This window comes from Bombus affinis, chromosome 11, assembly GCF_024516045.1.
Source record: "Bombus affinis isolate iyBomAffi1 chromosome 11, iyBomAffi1.2, whole genome shotgun sequence".
Lineage (NCBI taxonomy): Eukaryota > Metazoa > Arthropoda > Insecta > Hymenoptera > Apidae > Bombus > Bombus affinis.
Window position 1 is genome coordinate 11,134,541 of NC_066354.1, and position 18,448 is coordinate 11,152,988.

General features: G+C 34.4%; 3 protein-coding genes across 3 annotated transcripts; 2 read left to right on the forward strand and 1 right to left on the reverse strand.

Moving 5' to 3' along the window:
• The first annotated feature begins 318 nt into the window (after positions 1-318).
• Positions 319-6,987, forward strand: LOC126922269 (LHFPL tetraspan subfamily member 5 protein). Its single transcript, XM_050734732.1, has 7 exons — positions 319-984; positions 1,466-1,638; positions 1,891-2,114; positions 2,206-2,400; positions 5,436-5,523; positions 5,795-5,949; positions 6,022-6,987. Exons 3-7 carry the CDS (start codon positions 1,898-1,900, stop codon positions 6,252-6,254), a joined length of 888 nt encoding a protein of 295 aa, XP_050590689.1. The 5' UTR covers positions 319-984; positions 1,466-1,638; positions 1,891-1,897; the 3' UTR covers positions 6,255-6,987.
• Positions 6,819-9,531, forward strand: LOC126922253 (cilia- and flagella-associated protein 36). Its single transcript, XM_050734697.1, has 6 exons — positions 6,819-6,919; positions 7,006-7,301; positions 7,578-7,753; positions 7,828-8,018; positions 8,155-8,521; positions 8,599-9,531. Exons 2-6 carry the CDS (start codon positions 7,193-7,195, stop codon positions 8,863-8,865), a joined length of 1,110 nt encoding a protein of 369 aa, XP_050590654.1. The 5' UTR covers positions 6,819-6,919; positions 7,006-7,192; the 3' UTR covers positions 8,866-9,531.
• A 389-nt stretch (positions 9,532-9,920) lies between these two features.
• Positions 9,921-18,020, reverse strand: LOC126922220 (serine/threonine-protein phosphatase 4 regulatory subunit 3). Its single transcript, XM_050734611.1, has 5 exons — positions 16,388-18,020; positions 14,625-16,223; positions 14,394-14,545; positions 13,911-14,313; positions 9,921-13,811 (listed from the first exon to the last, which is right to left on the reverse strand). The coding sequence occupies exons 1-5, from the start codon at positions 16,583-16,585 to the stop codon at positions 13,725-13,727; spliced, it is 2,439 nt and encodes an 812-aa protein (XP_050590568.1). The 5' UTR covers positions 16,586-18,020; the 3' UTR covers positions 9,921-13,724.
• Positions 18,021-18,448: the final 428 nt, after the last annotated feature.

Sequence of the window (18,448 nt, forward strand, 5' to 3'; positions counted from 1 at the left end):
TTTCAAAGGAAATATGTACGGTAAATTCAAGAGGTACGATCAGCATTGTTATCACGTCATTACGAAAATATGTATATACAATCCGGTATCATGTGAAAGAGTATGTAAGTTATTTTGACGTTAACTCTGACATACTATTAAATTATATTACAGAATTCACTCTTCTCATATGTTCAGATTTTTCTACATTATCGCTTGAAGACTACAAATAACGAACCGCATAAATAACACTACCAATGCTTTGAAGTTTACCGATGAAGTTTATACATGTAAAGAGGAATTAGAAAAGATTTCTCATTTAATCGATATCTTTTAAAAATACGTTATATTGTCTACGAATAGCGGGAATAACAGTGCATTCATTATTTATTTTTTCGATATCAGCAGGGACTGGCTGAAGAAGAACAGTCCACGTACCAAGTACGTGGTACGAGTCGGTATCCCTACTCCCCAATGTTCTGTAGCGATGTCGCCTTTCTCTTGAGCTCAGGGCCCGTAAAGAGGCCCCATTCACAGTCCTCGTCTCATTCTCTCGTGCTAGTCCCCCTTCTTTCTATCTACCTGGCAACCTCTGTTCACCTGAACAGCCATCTTGAGCTATACGCTGCGCTATCATAACTTGTCCCCTTTAAGACGTATTTTCGATTCGTCGAGGTGATCAGCCGCGTCGACTCGTAGTTAACAGTAGCTATGTGAGCTAATTCAACGGACTGTCGTCGTATCTCTCTATCCTCATCGATTCCATCTCCTCTCGTGATCCTGTTCGCGCGTACAAGTTTCTTTCTTTCAAATAAATATTTCACTCGATTCCTTCCGGTTTTGTACAAAGTTTGTTTTTTTAACTTCTGTCCAGTGTATCAAAGAGAATTGAAGGTTTCTCAGGGAATAGAACTCAGTGAACTAGTGAAGTTGGGTGATTGACAATTCGAAACAGATGTCTTTGGAGGAATCTTGAGCGAAGTTCAGCGAAAGGGAGAGGTGAAGGTACGTCAAGGATCAAATTAATCACTTTGCGAAGAAGTTGGAGTGCACAAACCCAATAGCTTTCTAATGAAACTGGAATGGTTTTAATTTTTCGAGATCTGAGAAGTCTAAGGACCTGATATCTTTCTCAATATGCAATACAATGTGTTATGCATTAGTATTAGTGCACATTGTGCCTTAATTTGTGTATAAGCTATGTTCAGAATTTTGAATTTCATAATTTTTGGTCGAGATCAATGAGCTAGTTTCGATTTCGAATTCGTACTGGATCGAAAAAGCGCGCCCCGTTCTGTGCGCTGTTTACAAACCGGTGTTATGTTAATCAGCAAATTCTGACAGTGTTTTTATCACACCTACGACACAAGTATCACTCTCCGATCTGTGACTCAAGAGAAAAAAATAAGTCTTTGACCAAACCAGTCCTCGTAAGAAAATTGATACGGTTAACAGAAGTCGCGTATCGTTACGTTCTGATCGATAGATCGTTGCAAGGAAAAACGGGCTGCACCTTGCTAAGGCGATCGGTGAATGTTCCGATGTAAATGTCACGGGCGGCACTGGCACCGATTTAACGTGAGAACGTACACTGGATCTCGACGTAAAGCTGCAGGATCGGTGATGAGGAAACGCTGAAGACAATCTATTGGCGAAGGAGTATGTGTTTCCGCTTTCCTTCATTTTCATAAGATCGTCTTTGTAATGATTATAACGATCTACATGCAATAAATTAGGAAAAACTCAATTTTTGCCTGAAGACATTAAGAAATTATTGGTGGAAATATTTACGATATCCTCGCATATTTTATTTCTTATTGATAATCTCTTTCATCGTAACATTTATATTTTGATAGTTAAAAAAAGTCGCTATAATCGTATAGAAAATAATCGGCAAATATATTTCATTAGCGACAACATGGGCTCGAAGATAGAGTATGTGGAATCTTCTCATATGTACGCGACGAATTATATTCGTAATTCGAAGGCGATCGGTGTTCTCTGGGGTATTTTCACCATATGCTACGCTATAATCGGAGTCGTGGCATTTGTCACGCCGGAGTGGCTGGGCGATTTGGAACACGAGAATCCAGGAAGATTCGGCCTCTGGACCAGATGCAGCTACGGTGGTAATGGTAAATTAATTTTTTCCCAGTATCAAATCTCGTTACTGTACTTTTCATAAAACTCGTTTAATCGGTATTATTTCTTTGCTCGATTCTCTAGGTGAATTGGGCGAGGAATGTATAGGCAGATTGGATGATCTGTCGACAATCGCGAACATTCCCTTCAGAGTAAGCACCATTCTAGTCGGCGTCGCTGTCATAATAGCTCTATTGACGATTTGCGCGATGCTTCTCTTCTTCTTCTGCCAAAGTACGACTGTCTTCTATCTGTGCGCCTGGATGCAAGTAGTTTCAGGTAATTACTGCCAATTATTCACGATGGAAACCCTATCATACGAATGAAGGTACTTGAATATAATAATATTTGAAGATTCTTTAAGTATGGGAGCATTTCGAGGGATTCAAATTTTGGATTAAATATGCATTACTATTATACATAACGTTCAATACCAGTGACGAAACTGATACAACTATCAATGAGTCAGAATACATGCATTACGTAATAGGATGTTAAAAAACACGAAAGATGATTAGGGTGCATTTCATCTCTCTAATCTGAATCGCATTATATTGAGCGCATATATCGCGATAGATTAAAAGAAGAAGTCAAGCGTAATCATTGCATAATTACCGAGCTCAAAGGGGGAAAAAGAAGGAAAATTGAGCATCACTTTAGAAAGTATAATGCAACCGGGTGTTCTCGCGGGCTATTGCCGTAATCGTCCGCGTAATACCTTATCATTGCGACGTAGCTGAAAATTACGGTGATGCACCGAGGCTACCGAGTCAGGGAGTGATGCAATCGTTTCGTTTTGCACGCCCCTCTACGCGCCACGCGAACCTCATTTGTCAACTAAATTTTATACAGTGGAGAGAATTCGAGTTCCATTAGCGTGATGGAATAGTCATTCATAATACTGTACCATTCGACATTCTCCTTTTATGCTTTTGCATCTTCTGTTTTCTTATCTTAATCTGTAACTAATTGATCTTCTATAAGTGTTACTATTTACCAACTATTACTAATTGATTAAACACTACTAATTGAAATTTGCATCGAAATGCTTAGATTTTATCTACATGGAATGAATATAAAGTACGATAGTAACTTATTAATAGTGATTGTCGCTATTCCAACTAATTCTTTTAATTGGAAATAGCGTAATGGTAGATATAATCAGATTTCACAGAACTCTGCCTGTCTCGATAATTAGCCGATACGTGATCGGTTAGCAGAATATTACCGTACATAGGATCGCTATGAACGTAGATTGCCGTGGTCTCCTACCGATCAACAGCTAACTCTTTATCGTAAATTGTGTTTTTCTGCAAGTAGAAAGCGCTTCCTGTCCGCGAAACCGTGCTTGCGAAATACGTAATACAATAACGTTATAACGAAAGAGTCTCGGTATTTTACGAATCAAGATTTACCTCAAAAGTTACTAATGTATCGATGACGCGAACGTATCGCTAGGAAAAATGAATATAAGGAGAAAACTCATCCTTTTATGAACTTGAGAGCGATGATGTTTTAGAAGGAAATGTAGAATAGACCGTTATAACCGGAGACAGTTAGTTTACCGGTTGACCAATGCCTCTGCAATTAACGTATTCGGTTATGGCGTCTTTGTTAGAAATGTTGTAGAAATGTTGTTAGGATTAAACTATGATCTGCTTATAGGAGATGCAAGTGTACAGTATAGAATGCGTATAATATGCAAAGCTATACAAAATATTTAAAGTAAGTTACTTCAATTTAAGGCAAAATGAAAGGGAGTAATTTCCTTTATAATAATTTTTTTAAATCTTCTCCTGGGATGGATTTTATTTCGTAATACTGTTTAGGATCAATTCGATTCTATAAATTGTTCATTAATATATTTTTATGGTATGATGGAAATAACGATACCGGTTAAAACCATTAAGTATAATATTTAGTGGATCTAAAATACTTGTCTATACGATGTCGATCTAGTTAAAGAACATTGATTTATTCTGCAACAAGTTACGCGATTTCTAATATTTGTTTTCTTTATTTCTCTAATCTTTAATCGATACGAACGAGACAGCAGCTCGCACGAAAGCACTGAAACGGGATCATAGGTTCCATTACACGTAATGTTTATCCGTAGGCAATTATTTGCTCTAGCAAGCTTCAAAATTTAGTTCTATAGAATTTTCATTTCATCGACTGTTAAAAAATTATAATACCCTTTAGGAAAGTGACATTTTTTCAACGCTAATCAAGAAAGAAGAGAGAATTTAAGAAGTTGTCCATTCGAGATAATTTCATTTTTAAAGTACTACCGTAAGAAAATAAACCGCGTTTCTTTTTTACAATTCTTTTTCCTTTATACGTTTTAATTATCTTCAGGAGGAATCCTCTTTTAAAGTTAACGTACTAAGTATGAATAACCGGAAGACATTCGAAGAGGAAATAAGCTTTACGTAAGAATCGAGATCATTGATGATAGAGATGAAAAACTGTAAATAGCATTATTATTGATCGAAGGTAGTATTACTCGCGATCGTGGCTGGTTCGTACGCCGACAGTGAAAGTCAGTGGTTGAAACGTGAATCAGCTACGGGAGGAGGGAAACGTTTCACCCAGAAACTGATTGTGAGCGTACGGTATAATACATACATATATCATGATCATACGGCGAATCGGAAATGGAAACTTTCCGTGGAATACGATCGTAATAACTTGCGCTATGACTTGCGTTAATTCTGATCATCTATTTTTTATTTCGTTAATTTTATTCCAATAACGAAAAGCTCGGAGATATATTTGTTTGCTAGTACTTTGAAACTCTATTAAATTATTTCAAAATTACCATTTACAGCTGCTTAAAAAGTACTAGCAAACAAATATATCTCAGAGCTTTTCGTTATTGGAATAAAATTAACGAAATAAAAAATAGATAATCAAAATAAGTCATAGCGCAAGTTATTTTAACAGTACTTTTATCGCTATTTAATTTCGATCGATAAAGTTTTTCCTTTCGAATTTTTTACCTCATTTTTCTCGGTGTAAGTGGTTTTGTTTTATGAAAAATTAATGAACGCGAAAAAAGCAAGATCGGTACCTTTCACTGCTGACCTCTAGCACGGAACATCCGCGAAGAGAGATAGTTCACTGAAATGCCAGCCACGTTACTCATGTTCACGTTCAATGAACTATAGCTTCAAGAAGGAAGTCGTAGGACTCGAGTATAAGATGCGAATAGCTTTAGCAATTGAAAAATTTACCGTATTACCATTTTCAGTGGCAATTATCGCTAGCGAGCAATAGTTGTTCGAGAGATAATGCTCTTTCGTTTGTTTCAGCAATATCTATGGCGATTGGAGTTTGCATTTATCCCTTGGGCTGGGATTCACCTTTAATTCGAGCTGTCTGCGGTGCCGCTGCATCCAGGTAGCGGAAATTTAAATTTCCTAACAAATGAATAGAAGATGGTTATTCAAATCATTTATACGTGCATGATAATTCTCAATTTCAAAATTTACATTAGTCCTAAATATGTAGTAGAGCGACGTTAATTCTAAGAGATGGTACTTTTTATGATACTTAATTACTATAATAATAACCAGCTACTTTACCAATTGCGTAACGAGTATTATCTTGTTATTTTGTCGGTTGGATGTTAATAAAAATGTTATTGCATATCGGTAATTTTATTTGACAGATACAATCCAGGAGCTTGCGCCGTTAGGTGGGCGATACCGTTAGCAGCAATCGCGGCTCTAGATGCTGCTACCTTGGCCGCGCTCGCTTTTATTCTAGCGTCCAGGCACGTCAGACTTCAACCTGAACCCTTCAATAACGGTTCCTTGTACAAAGGTGCGGGTCTTTCTCTACACGAATTAAAATATACGAATTATTCTTAACAAAATAATTTTCGTCTCGTTTTAGGTGAAGTAAACCCAGGGTACGTGAACGAGGCGCAGAGTGTCGCTGGTTCTCGAAAATCCCTCTCCTTGCGGCCGGTGCTCTTGGTCGCTCCACCAGAACAGGATCGCTACAGCGAACTCTCCAGAGCGAAATCTCATTCACATCATAGCCTTTACACACCAGCGCCATCCCACCCGGCCCACACGATGTCGACGAATACCTTGAATCATTCTCAACATAATTTTCAATTGTAGGTCACCGAAGATCGTGACTATATCGCTGTACATAGTTTATCATACTACCACAAGTATGCTTTCCTTTTCTTATTAGTATTTTTATAATTCTATGAGAAACGAGAACAAACACTGTAAATAATATCATCGAATATCTTCCCTTTATGTTATAGGCGAGCGTTTCTTTTCTTTCTTTTTATAATTATTTTATAATTTTATACGAATTAATAATTGCTATGTTAAATTATGAAATCTCAAAAGTCTGTAGAGAGTGACATCCTGTCGATTCGTAATACTTTTGTATTTTGTATATACATTAACGTAATTATTTTTAACGCGTTGTGAACGCGTTTCCCTTTGCAATGTATATTCTATACATGTAATTAAAGGTAGTTTTATATATATATACATATGTATAATATATTATATATGTTTGTTCTCTCGTTCCTAACGAATAAATGATATGTAATTGTCAGAACAGAATGGAACGGAACAGAACAGAACACCATCTTATTTTAGGAACTTACAAAAAGTGGTACTACACTCTCTCTATCTTTCTTTTTTTTTTTTTTTATTATAAACAAGTAACATAAATTAGTTGTTTTACAGAACGGGGAGAGTCTTACATAGCGAGCAAGTTGCGTATAATAAATAAAGAACACCAGAATGTGAATCAAGGATGTTTTGTATGTAATTAATATTATACCTATCCTGTAAAAATGTTATTCTTTAATAAAGAAAATTCAAACGTGTAGATTTCTATCTATTTTAGATATCGCTTCTGTTCGTTCGCGCAAGTCTAAAGTAAAGTGTTTTGCCGTATGGTAACTATGACTACGCTTAAAAGGAGACACCAATAATACGTATGCGTATCACAAACTTTGTTTCGACGAAATCGAAGAAAATTCCAAAGGAATCGATTAGTGGTAGTAAAGAGAAATCCTCCGTATCGCGTTAGAATGAACGACAAAGACGACAGCGCTTGGGTCTTCGATTCCCTGATTGGTTTTCTTCAGGGTCCAATTTGGTCCGCGCCTCTGATCACTTTCATCGAAGAGAAGTCACTCAGTAAGTCGAGATATTTTCGCAATAAACCTTTCTGCGTAGTCTATAATCTCTATCTCTTCCTTAAGACCGATGCTCCTTAAGATGAAATTCTTCTTTTCTTCTTTTTTAAATCTACTAAATTTATACGAGATATTACAAGAAAAGAAGTTGCCATTTTTATTCGAAATACGAGCACGATACTAAAAATTGTAAAAACGAACCTTCTGTTTTCTCACAAGCGTTCGCTATACTTTGTTCCATTATTTTGTCTTTTTCTTTTCTTTTTTTTTTTTACAGTATTTGAAGCGGACGTCGAGGAAAACGATGAGTATCAAAAGATATATCAGGAGTACAAAAATCTGGTGGACTTATTGCTTGGTTGTTTCATGGAAGACATGGGGATCACTCCGGAGCAATTCGAGTACGCTTGTACAGTGAATAAGTATACAAAAATGCCTATACAATTCCAACAGGCGAGTCAAAGAGATTCTTGAACACAGGACAGAAAATCACATACAATGTATATTAATTTTGATACTTGTTTCAGAACTTGTTCGAGCAAATATGGGCGGCGAACGAGTACGAGATATTCAAAAGAATGATGATTCAAAAGAATCTAGAGCTTCAACTGCAAGCTTTGAATATGATCGAGCAGAAGTATGGTCTTACACCTGCATCTTTCATGTACGAAGCAGGTGTATTGAATGAAGATCCTTTAGTCATGGAAGAAATCATTCAGTAAGTGTATAATTGGTAATTTGTCATTTTTAATTATATATAGGAACAAATTGGATATTCGAATCTCTCTCTCTCTCTCTCTCTCTCTCTCTTTCTGTGATCTTCAATTTTAAATTAATTAGAGAAAAATGTACAGAAAACACGTTTTGGAGAATGATTCGGAAGAAGACAAGAACATATCGTCGGAAACTTCGTTGATCAAAGAACATGAACGTTTAACAGCTAAATATAACAGCGAACGAGCATTGTTAGCAGAAGCTCTAAAAGCGTCCCAAGAGGAAAATACTCCTGAAAGGGATCGTACACAGTCATTTTTAAAGGAAGAAGATGAAGATAAAGAAGAAGACGACGAAAGCAAAATCAAAGGGAAAGACGAAGAAGAGGAGGCGGAGGAGGAGGAGGAGGAAGAAGAAAAGAAGGAAGAAGCAGATATTCCAAGGTTCCCTAAAGTGGTTCCTCTTGATTCTATGTCCACGGACGAATCAAAATCAGAAGGACCAAATGTATCCATTAAAAAAAGCTAACCATATATATAAGAATAATTAAATCAAATTCATTAAGATGTTTATTAATATTTTAGATATCAGAAGAAGACATAAGAAATAGGCAGGCATATTTAAAAGCTAGACGCGATAAATTGGTAGCTTTGAAGAAAGAAGCAAGAAGTCAACGATTGGAAATGAATCCATCGAGGCCGAGTTCCGCGAGATCGGTAGCGGAAGCCACGATCAAAGGAGAACAAGAACTAAAATTACCGGAACCTCTGGAACCGTCCATATTACAAGTACGTAAAGTACTCGCTGCTCGCCTCCAAGCAGAGGTAGTGCGTAAGCAAACGAGCCAATAATAACGATTCTCTAACACGAAAGAGATCGGGACGGCGGTGTTTTATCCAGATAAAATGCTGATATTTTATCCTTTCTTTTTTCTCTTTTTTTTCCTTTTTTTCTGATAAATTTCATGCACAGCGAACTTTTATACAGCTGCATCAGATTTTCTTTTTATAGACGTTACGTTATAGTATTAAGATAGCGAAGAAGTTTACAAGGATACAACGTTTACACACGTTGAAAGAATTAAAATGATCAAACCTGGTAGCAGAATAAGACTAAATGAGTATGTTTAACAAGAACAAACAGAGTATAAGTCGTTTCTTTTTTATACAATTCCAAATGTTTACTGTATCGTTTTTCTTTCTTCCTTTGTTTAAATAAGTGTGACGAATATCGTTACAGTTTGGGTATAAGTATATCTTCGCTTGTGAATACCGATAAAATGATAAACAATTTCTTAAGGTCACTTGCATTATGTTCTCTCAGTCGTTCGATGAATTTCGCACGATCACCATGCATCATCGGCGCTAGTTTTACCCGTGAGAGAAATTTCATAATCTGGAACATGAAAAAAAGTAAAAAAAAGAGCATAGGATTCTTCTTGTAATAGCAATTTGTATAGATCTTTAAGAGGATACGAGTGATATGAATAAAAAAAAAAAAAAACAAAAAGAGAATAATTACTTTTTAAATATTTCACATACACTTCATAGACGAAATGATTTCCATTCGTAAATCTTTCGATATTCTTTCTTCACTCCTTTTATATACACTAATTCGTCAAATTTCTCGTTTGTTCGATGCAAAGAGAAGAGAATGCGAAGTTTACGTAAAAAATGTAACACACAGTTCTTAAGAAATGCTTTCAGAAAAAATAGGTATAAATACGCTGGAAAATCTGTTTTACATGTAATTATCTAACAGCACAAGTTGTATAAATCACAATTGGACAATTAGAACTGAAAAATCAATGACAATTACATTCATACAAAGAAATATCCTTCCTTCGTTTTATTCTTTGCGATTAAACATTGATTATGAGGTAAGTATGACTCCGTTCATCGACCAATTCTTTCTATATCATTTTCAGTTTTATTTAATTAAATATTCTTCGCACTTCTACAACATACTTCTATTCCATGTAACACACAATTGTCATTCTTACTTTTTTTCCTTTTTACCTGCCCGATTATAAAGGTGAAAATAATTTCGTGGCGAAATACGAATGTTAACTCCATTTAATATTCGATTAATAACGTAATAAAGTAAATTCAACGCTTCTGAAACAAATGTAAAATAAATTCGTTCTGGTAGAAGACACGGTACTTGCAAAACTCAAAATTCATCATATACTTTTCTAACGTTCGAAAACTTAATTTAAAATATAATTTACGAAACATGCGGTCAATTAAAAAATATAGAAATTGGTGGTTTTCGGTATTCGCCTTCCGCCACTTATATTTAGCTTGCATCTTATTTAGCTCATCTAGTCAATCGTCGTTCATACTTCACTAGAATAAAATGCAAAATATTCATTTGCCAGTGAATTTTCCATTCAACTATTACCATACTGTACACATCGAACCAAAGTTTCCTCTGTTAATTTTTCCTTTCATGCTTGCTCTTGCTTCGCATGACTTTTTCTTTTAATTTTTTACGAATAACTTCTCATATAAAAAGGTGTTTCTCCCTCTGACTGTATGTGTGTATGTGCGCGCGCGCGCGCGCGCGCCTGTGTGTGTGCGTGCGTGTGTGTAATATGTGTACATATAATTAAAACGTATTATATTCTTAACACGTGGTATTTTATTTTTATATCATGTAATATCGTACGACATTACATCGAACTATAACGATTGTAAGATTTCTCGATTTCCGCCGGCGCTGATCTTACATGAAATGTTTCACTGCTTTTTTTTCTTCAAATTAGAAAGGAAACACAGAAAAAGTATTTACATACTATTTACTATTTTCAACAGTTAGATTAAGACTGTGTATGTATATATGTATATGTACATATATGAATGCATATACATATATAACCGTAAAAATCGACTTCGTTCTTCCTGATTCAGAGAAAATCAATTCTGTCAAATTTTAAACCGACTGCAAAAGCGAAAAATGGGGGGACGGGGGTGGGGGGTGGGGGGGTTGGGAAGGCAATTAACTCGTACATATTAAAAGAAGAGAAAGCTGGAATAAAACAGAAAAGAGGAAAATATCAATTGAACTTCTTCTTTCCTAATCTTCGAATACTCGAATAACGCGTTTCTTTGAGAAATATAATATAAATTCAAAACTTGCACTCGACGATCTCATCTCTTCCTTTTTCTTTTCTTTTCTTTTTTTCTTTTTTTTTTTTCTTTTGGCTATACATGTACGACTCGAAGCACCGGGATACAATGAACATTAAATTAAGGAAAAGCAATAGCAATGAGAACGACGCATGACAATGAACAAATGTGAAATACATGTGTACATGTGAATGTCTCTGTGTGGGTACGAAATTTAGCTTTCATAGCATTTACGATCGCACTGTTTACTCTAGTATCACTTACAATTAGATATCGATTAATTTTTTGTTCTTCTTTTCAGTGTTCTTCCCCCTACTTACAGATCTCCTTAAAGCACGTTCAATGCAAGATCTTTACCATTTTTTCTCGTCTCTTGTTATTATCGAATAAATCACGAATGTTATGTAAAACACATAAAGAATAACATTACTCGATATCCTCTTAATTAATTAATTGTTAACTTTTCCTACATTTCACTCTCATCCTTTCTCTCGATCGCACACACACACACACACACACACACGCGCGCGCGCGCGCGCTTTCTCTCTCTCTCATGCATACTCTCCCTCTCTTTTTCTCTTCCTTATTTCATGGTTAATCCAAGTTACACTCTTCTCTTTTCTTTTTTCCATTTTTTTTTTCCTTCTTTTTATGTACAACATGTATATCACTCAGCTCCAGCGAATTTGCCTAATTTGATATTCACAGGTTTTTTTCGCTTGCGTTCCGTGATTGAATTAACTTCTAAGATTCCTCATCTTTTTTTAATATCATAAGTTAATATATATGTATATGTGTACATAAACGGTACGTGTATGTGTGGTATTTACGAAAAATGTCCAATATACATATACAGGTCTAAAGCAGTCTTAGAAACTCTGTTCAGGGTATGTGGGGGAACAACGTGAAAAATTTATACAGTAGCTTATAATACTTCTGCTCCTCTTTTGTTTGAGTTAACTCAACCAAGATATGGAGGCACACGTTTCTGAAACAATATTAAATGTTAAAAAAACGAGATAGGAAATGAGAAAATGTTCTAAGGAAACTTATATTGATGTAAATCAAAAAAAGGAAGTTAGCTCGGACTCTTATAATACCAGCATTCTCGGTTGTGTTTCAGTAGTTAAAAAATTAAGTAGATACTCTTATCTGGAGCTGATGTAGATCAATCAACTTCCGTTTCGATCTTGATATGACATTAACGCGCCAAAAATAATCTTTTACTGAGCATCGTTTGCATGATTTTCATCGGCGTCGATGACTTTAAAATTTCAATATTTCGTTATTATGCATTTTCTTTCTTTTCGTTACAAAACAAAAGGGGACATTTATATCGAAAATAATTTAGACGAAACTAGACAATAGAGAAAATATTATACATAATGAAATCCTGCAAGGATAAATTTGCACAGATATATATACTTAATATTCCTCTTTTTTTTATCTTTTCTTTACAAAGTACAATAATACCAAGCTTCTATTCTTACCCATATTAATTACGAATAATTTATACCATAGTTTATATTTAATACTCGAGATTGCAAAACACTTTCACATATACTTTTTTTTTACATCGAGGAGTGAATTGCGGACATGAAGTGCAAACTGGTAAATATACACAAGTCAAATATGTTTATTGTACAATTTCTACTACTTACATTGACAACCGAAAAGCTCGTTCAAAGAACCTTAATTGGGAACTGAATTTGTGAAGGAATCGCATTTTGTCTGCTTTACCCGCGAAAGGTTGTTTTACAATCGTTACAAATATACATATATATACAAACTAAATACTATTTCTGTTAAATTGGATAAAGTTTCATGATGTCTGACCCCCTTTAAGGACAGGTCTTAATTGCCCATCACACGAATAAGAAAATTTATGGATGGCAAAACAAAACACTTAGTTGTTTTTGTGCGGTACATCATGTACTTTTACATGTGATTTTTTTTACATAATAGGTTTCTTCTTAATAGATGTAAATATGACGTATAGTCACAATTTCAGTTATTACATGAATCTAAGCACACGCTTAGAAACTCTGTATTTATAAGAACCACTAGGCCTGGCTAGAGTTTCTTAGCCTATTCGTGAAATAATTTCTTCTAGTACATGGGGTGTTTCCAGACAACGTGGAATGGACTATTTCTTGTTAAAATCTTATTATTTTTAACACTTATGTGATCATATAATATTATGCCACAATTTTATGATCATGTCTTATTTAAAGAAAGTTCTCTCTTTCTTTATATCGCATTGGTTCATCATCATTTTTCTTTTAATCCTAATTATATATATCCCATTTCTTAGACCCTTTCACCCACCTGCGTTCAATACCGATCCTTTCGAACATTTATACACACAAGCACAAAGAGGTATGTCATTTTCACCACATTGTGAACACGTATCCTCGTTACGTCCATTCACTTAAAGAGAATAGTCCTTTATCTGTTATAAAAAGGTTTGCAGTACAATCTTTTCTCTCGGTCGATTTCTCTGTGCAAGTAGAAGGGCCAGAAATGGTATAGCAGCAATTAAAAATCACAAATTCCTCAGTTTTCTTCCGGTTTGCCTACTATGACAATCTTTGTCGTTTTGGAGATGGTGTTACTTCCGTATCCTCCTCTTCTTCGTCTGAATCTCCTTCATAATCGACCAAGCCCTAAAAGATGTTATTTGCATTAGCATTATTAAATATGTGTTTTAAATTAAGGATATAATTTCATAGATATATGTTTTTAAAAATGAAACAAGACATTACCTTCTTAAATAGTGCAGTTCCAGCTTTCTCTACTGTGCCAATGGTTGAATTTGGATTGATTTCCGAAGTAATAGGAGATTCGTTTGTTGTTGTTGTAGTGTTATTGATTTGTGATTGTTGCGAGGTAATGTTATTGTTAGCCGTATTATTGTTCAACACGGACTGTTGTTGCTGCTGTTGCTGATGATGACTTTTAGAATCTGCAAGGGCGGGATTAAGCGCAGAGTTTGATGTTGATGACTGTTTCTTAGCAGAAGCAGGAGGCACAAGATCTGCTGCTGCTGCGGGTACGACCGCCTCACCCTCATCAAAGTCTTCCTCTTCATTGAACCACATTTCCTCCTCTTCATCTAACTGTCTCTGGTCCCTTCTGTATCGACTATTTCTCAATATGGATGGAACGCTAAACAAGCACAATCAAATAGTATATGTTACTAAAAATTTCTTAATTCATATAAATGTCGTTCGTTAACAGAAATATACCTGTCAAGAGCTGCTCTGTCCCGATCCTTTAACTTGTCTTGATGCTGTTCATACCTTAATTTCAAAGCTTTAAATGTTTGTACATAATCAATTGCTTCCAATTCTTTCGAGAAATTTTCAACAACGTGCGAACATAACGATTTAATATCCTCCTACAATGAAATTAATCGATGTGTCAGAAATAAAACATGCAACTTTATAAAAGATTTTATAGTATGCATGCGTGCTTACCAGTTTAATAAATTCAAACATTTCAAGAATAGCAGAATCCAACAAATTATATCTACCGTTATTTCTCACAAATGCATCAAATACAGGCGCAAATAAATTCCCTTTAATGATATATCTATTGTAAAATTCATCCTTCAGTGCTACAATTTTTCTCATAAACCTTAAAGCGCACAATACTAAAAACGTGTGTGTTGATTTCATCAAAACCAGTATTCGTTTAAGCAGATCTTTGTTCAGTATGCAATTCTTAATGTGGTATGTATGATGCTCTACACAAAATGATAGTAACTCTAAGATCAATCCTAAAAGCTGTACTGTTCTGTAATCCTCTCTTGCTGGTCGTTCTCCGATTGTGTTTGCTAACAATGGTGCTATCAATGTTCCGATACTATTCTTGTAGAAGTAATTTAAGAAATCAGTCTTTTCTGATTTGTTAACGGAAGCCAACATGTTTTCTGGATCAAGAAGCAGGCGTAATACACCAGCTAATTGTACAGCTCCACCCAACTCTGGGTCACTATCGCCAACGAGTTGAGCAACTATTACATTTATTAACATTTGGTCCTGTTCAGTATTATTTATTTGTTGCAATGTATAATCTCGAACAACACTTGGAGAATATTCCACAATATAAGTCAATATATCTATACTGGCTGTTTTTGTTTGGGCATCATTCATTGCCAAAGTAATTTCTAGAGCGGGTAAAATACCAAGTGCTGTTAAAGTTTTATAAAAGGCCTCCTTTCCTTGTGGTTGTAGATTCTGAGAAAAGTTACAAAATTCTTTTAAGAAAAGAACTAGATCTCGTCTCTTACTATCTGATGTCGCTTCGTCAGTTAATTGGTGAAATAGTTCAGTAAGAAATTTCTCATCATCCTGTATCAAGGTCACTATCTCGACCTTATTAAAAAATATAAAGCTACTCAATGTGTTTAACATATTATCTTCAAATACGCTCGGAGTCGGTAGGACTACATCCTGAATGTATTGAACTCGATACGTCTGGTGAATTTTAGCTAATAATTCAGCATTTGTAATAGGAATTGCTTGCTTAAATCTGGCTAACTGTCGAAGATATTCTCTATGCCTCTTTGGCTGAGGTAATGTTGGCTCGTATTCCAAACATCCAACAACATCGAAAATGATATCTTCGCTAAACATAACTTCAAATAATGTATTCTTATTAAGTAGGAAAATATTTTTAAATATGTCATACAAATGATGCAATCCTTCAATGTTTTCTAAATCTTCACAAGTATGAAACAGATTTAATAGTTTTTTGATATAGCCTTCTGATTCTAAAGCCAGTGCTAATTTATCTTTCCTCGTTTGTGAAGATAAATAATTTCCTATAAGTTCATTAATATCTTCCAGTCGACTTAACTCACACGGAGGTAATTCTATTGGAGGAGCAGCATCAGACATATCATCAAACCGTTCATCTTCTGACTCTTCGACAATATCTTGGGTAATTTCAACAGATGGATCTTTTCCTTGGACCTGACATATTTTCTCCCAAATTTCATCACAGCCAGCCTTTTCTTGAAAACTTAAGGCTAAATCAAAATTTTCTCCTTCTGACCAAACTATTAAAGTATCCTAAAATAAAAAAACAAATAGTGTTTTATAATTTCTGTATTTTATAATTTGATTGATTCTCCACATATTATTTACCGTACTCTTAACTAAAATTATGCTACATGAAAAGTTTGTTTAAATAAATATTGAATTAAAAATTTATAATGATTTCATTATTTCATTACCTGTTGCTTCTGATATGCTGTATCAGGTAGTATTCTACTTTCCAACAAAACTGAACCATCACTCTCTGCTCTGACTAAAAGTGAAATTCCTTTCAGTCTATCTATATATGAAGAAGAAACGTGACCTGTACCACGATCATCCCATTGTCTATCAACATTAAGTGCATATAACTTCACTCTTCTACGTGTGTCCGTCATATTGTAAAAATTAACTTATACACACTATTTTATAATATCACCAGCTACCTTGCATCCCTTTAAATTTCACCAACTCTTTGGCTTTTTAGATATACTTATGAATGATTCTCAACTTTCTGATATATCGACAAATGCACTGAAATCTGCATATATCGATCTGTCAGTTACTCCTTTGTAACCCATTAAGGCTTTTTATTACAACATTAATTTTACAAGACAAAGACACCTTTAAATATATATATGGTTCTTTTAACGTCCCGATTCACATACATAAGATTATTTGCTTTTCCAAATAGCTTGGGTAAAACAAATGAAGTAATTGTTAATTAACAAATATACCATAAGGGATCTTTATTCATTTCTAATAACAATTGTTGACAATTTCTACAGACTTCATCAGTCTATATGTCCTTTCTTAGTTTTTCCCACTAATTCTATAAAAGACCTCGTTTAGCGAAGTTACACAAATATTAAGAGTTTCGTTACTAAAATTATTAAGATAAAATTCGGGCAATGATGATCTGTCATTTAGTTCACATCCCTTCAAGTTTGATTGACGGGATAAGATTGTTTACCGTAATAGATGTTTATGCGCTCTTCGTTGCATAAGCCTGATTCTTGCGCCAAGAAAACCTCTCAGGACGCGCGGGAAAACTTTACGTCGTGCACGTTTTCGTTATCACGTGTCGTGTATAAGAAACGCGATTAAATCTCGATTATTCGTTGAGTCATTCGGATAGACCAGCTTGTTGTCTGTAGAAGGTCAGAAGAAAATTTTGTTGCTGGGAAGACTGCACTCTGCGTGCTCTCTCACCGCTGTGTACGATTCCCGCGACGAAACCAAACCCAAATTAAACTCAATCCTCTTGTAATAGAAATACTCATAAGTACACGATTACTTTACTCGATTTCTTTCGATATCGCGATCATCGACCATTGCAATCCTTTCCTTCTTATTAAGCAAGATCACTCTAAAATTGACATAGACACTGAGCAGCCACAACACTACACTCCGCCATGTTAGATCACAACAACGCGCTACGGGGTTCGCCTCGTGTATCTCAAGGATTTTAGCGCGTAATATGAAAGAACCGTAATTTAATAAACATTACCTTCATTATTACAATATATAAACTGTCCTTAAGCTAATTCAAGATTAAATATGAAATGTTAAATTATTGATACATTAATTAAACGTTTCAATTATCGATATCATTCACTTGTCCATTTTGTATCCTTAATCAATATTAGTTCATTCCTTATATTGTATATTAGTTAATTTATTAGTTCATTTCACTGTTACTACTAAAAAATTGATGCGATTTTACACAAAATTGTATTATTTATCTCATGTCTCTCTTGTTTTCTACTTTCTCTATTCTGTGTTCTTTTAATTCACATGTATATATAGATAGATAGATATAGATATTTCATATGATATTTGAATGATATATCATATCATAAACTTATTTTACATAGATTTTATTTATATAAAAAAACATAATATTGTAATATTTACAATTGATTAAATATTGTATATATTGTATATATATATAACATTGTGTGTGTGTGTGTGTGTGTGTGTGTGTGTGTATATATATATATATGCTTATCGGCAAATTAATTAAACTACATCAATTAAACGAAAACTAAAGCACAAAAAATAAAAGAATACATTTGGTCAAAATTATTAAGAAAAAGTAAAAATATTCAAATACCTGAAATCAAATTGAATATTAGAAAGTTTTATGCAAATAATTACATATATTAATGAAAATACTTATCATTTTATAAATAATTACGTAGCAGTAGAAATTTTTTATGAAGTCTGTATGATTTAAAATTTTATATTTTTAAAACGTT

Excerpts from the sequence above, each read along its gene's own strand:
- LOC126922269 (XM_050734732.1), top strand. The coding sequence starts at position 1,898 with ATGGGCTCGAAGATAGAGTATGTGGAATCTTCTCATATGTACGCGACG. Across the intron at positions 2,115-2,205 it reads ATGCAGCTACGGTGGTAATG|GTGAATTGGGCGAGGAATGT; the intron begins GTAAATTAATTT and ends TCGATTCTCTAG. Across the intron at positions 5,950-6,021 it reads TAACGGTTCCTTGTACAAAG|GTGAAGTAAACCCAGGGTAC; the intron begins GTGCGGGTCTTT and ends GTCTCGTTTTAG.
- LOC126922253 (XM_050734697.1), top strand. The coding sequence starts at position 7,193 with ATGAACGACAAAGACGACAGCGCTTGGGTCTTCGATTCCCTGATTGGT. Across the intron at positions 7,302-7,577 it reads CATCGAAGAGAAGTCACTCA|TATTTGAAGCGGACGTCGAG; the intron begins GTAAGTCGAGAT and ends TTTTTTTTACAG. Across the intron at positions 8,522-8,598 it reads CAAAATCAGAAGGACCAAAT|ATATCAGAAGAAGACATAAG; the intron begins GTATCCATTAAA and ends TTAATATTTTAG.
- LOC126922220 (XM_050734611.1), bottom strand. The coding sequence starts at position 16,585 with ATGACGGACACACGTAGAAGAGTGAAGTTATATGCACTTAATGTTGAT. Across the intron at positions 14,546-14,624 it reads TGTTTGAATTTATTAAACTG|GAGGATATTAAATCGTTATG; the intron begins GTAAGCACGCAT and ends ATTTCATTGTAG. Across the intron at positions 14,314-14,393 it reads GACAGAGCAGCTCTTGACAG|CGTTCCATCCATATTGAGAA; the intron begins GTATATTTCTGT and ends GTGCTTGTTTAG.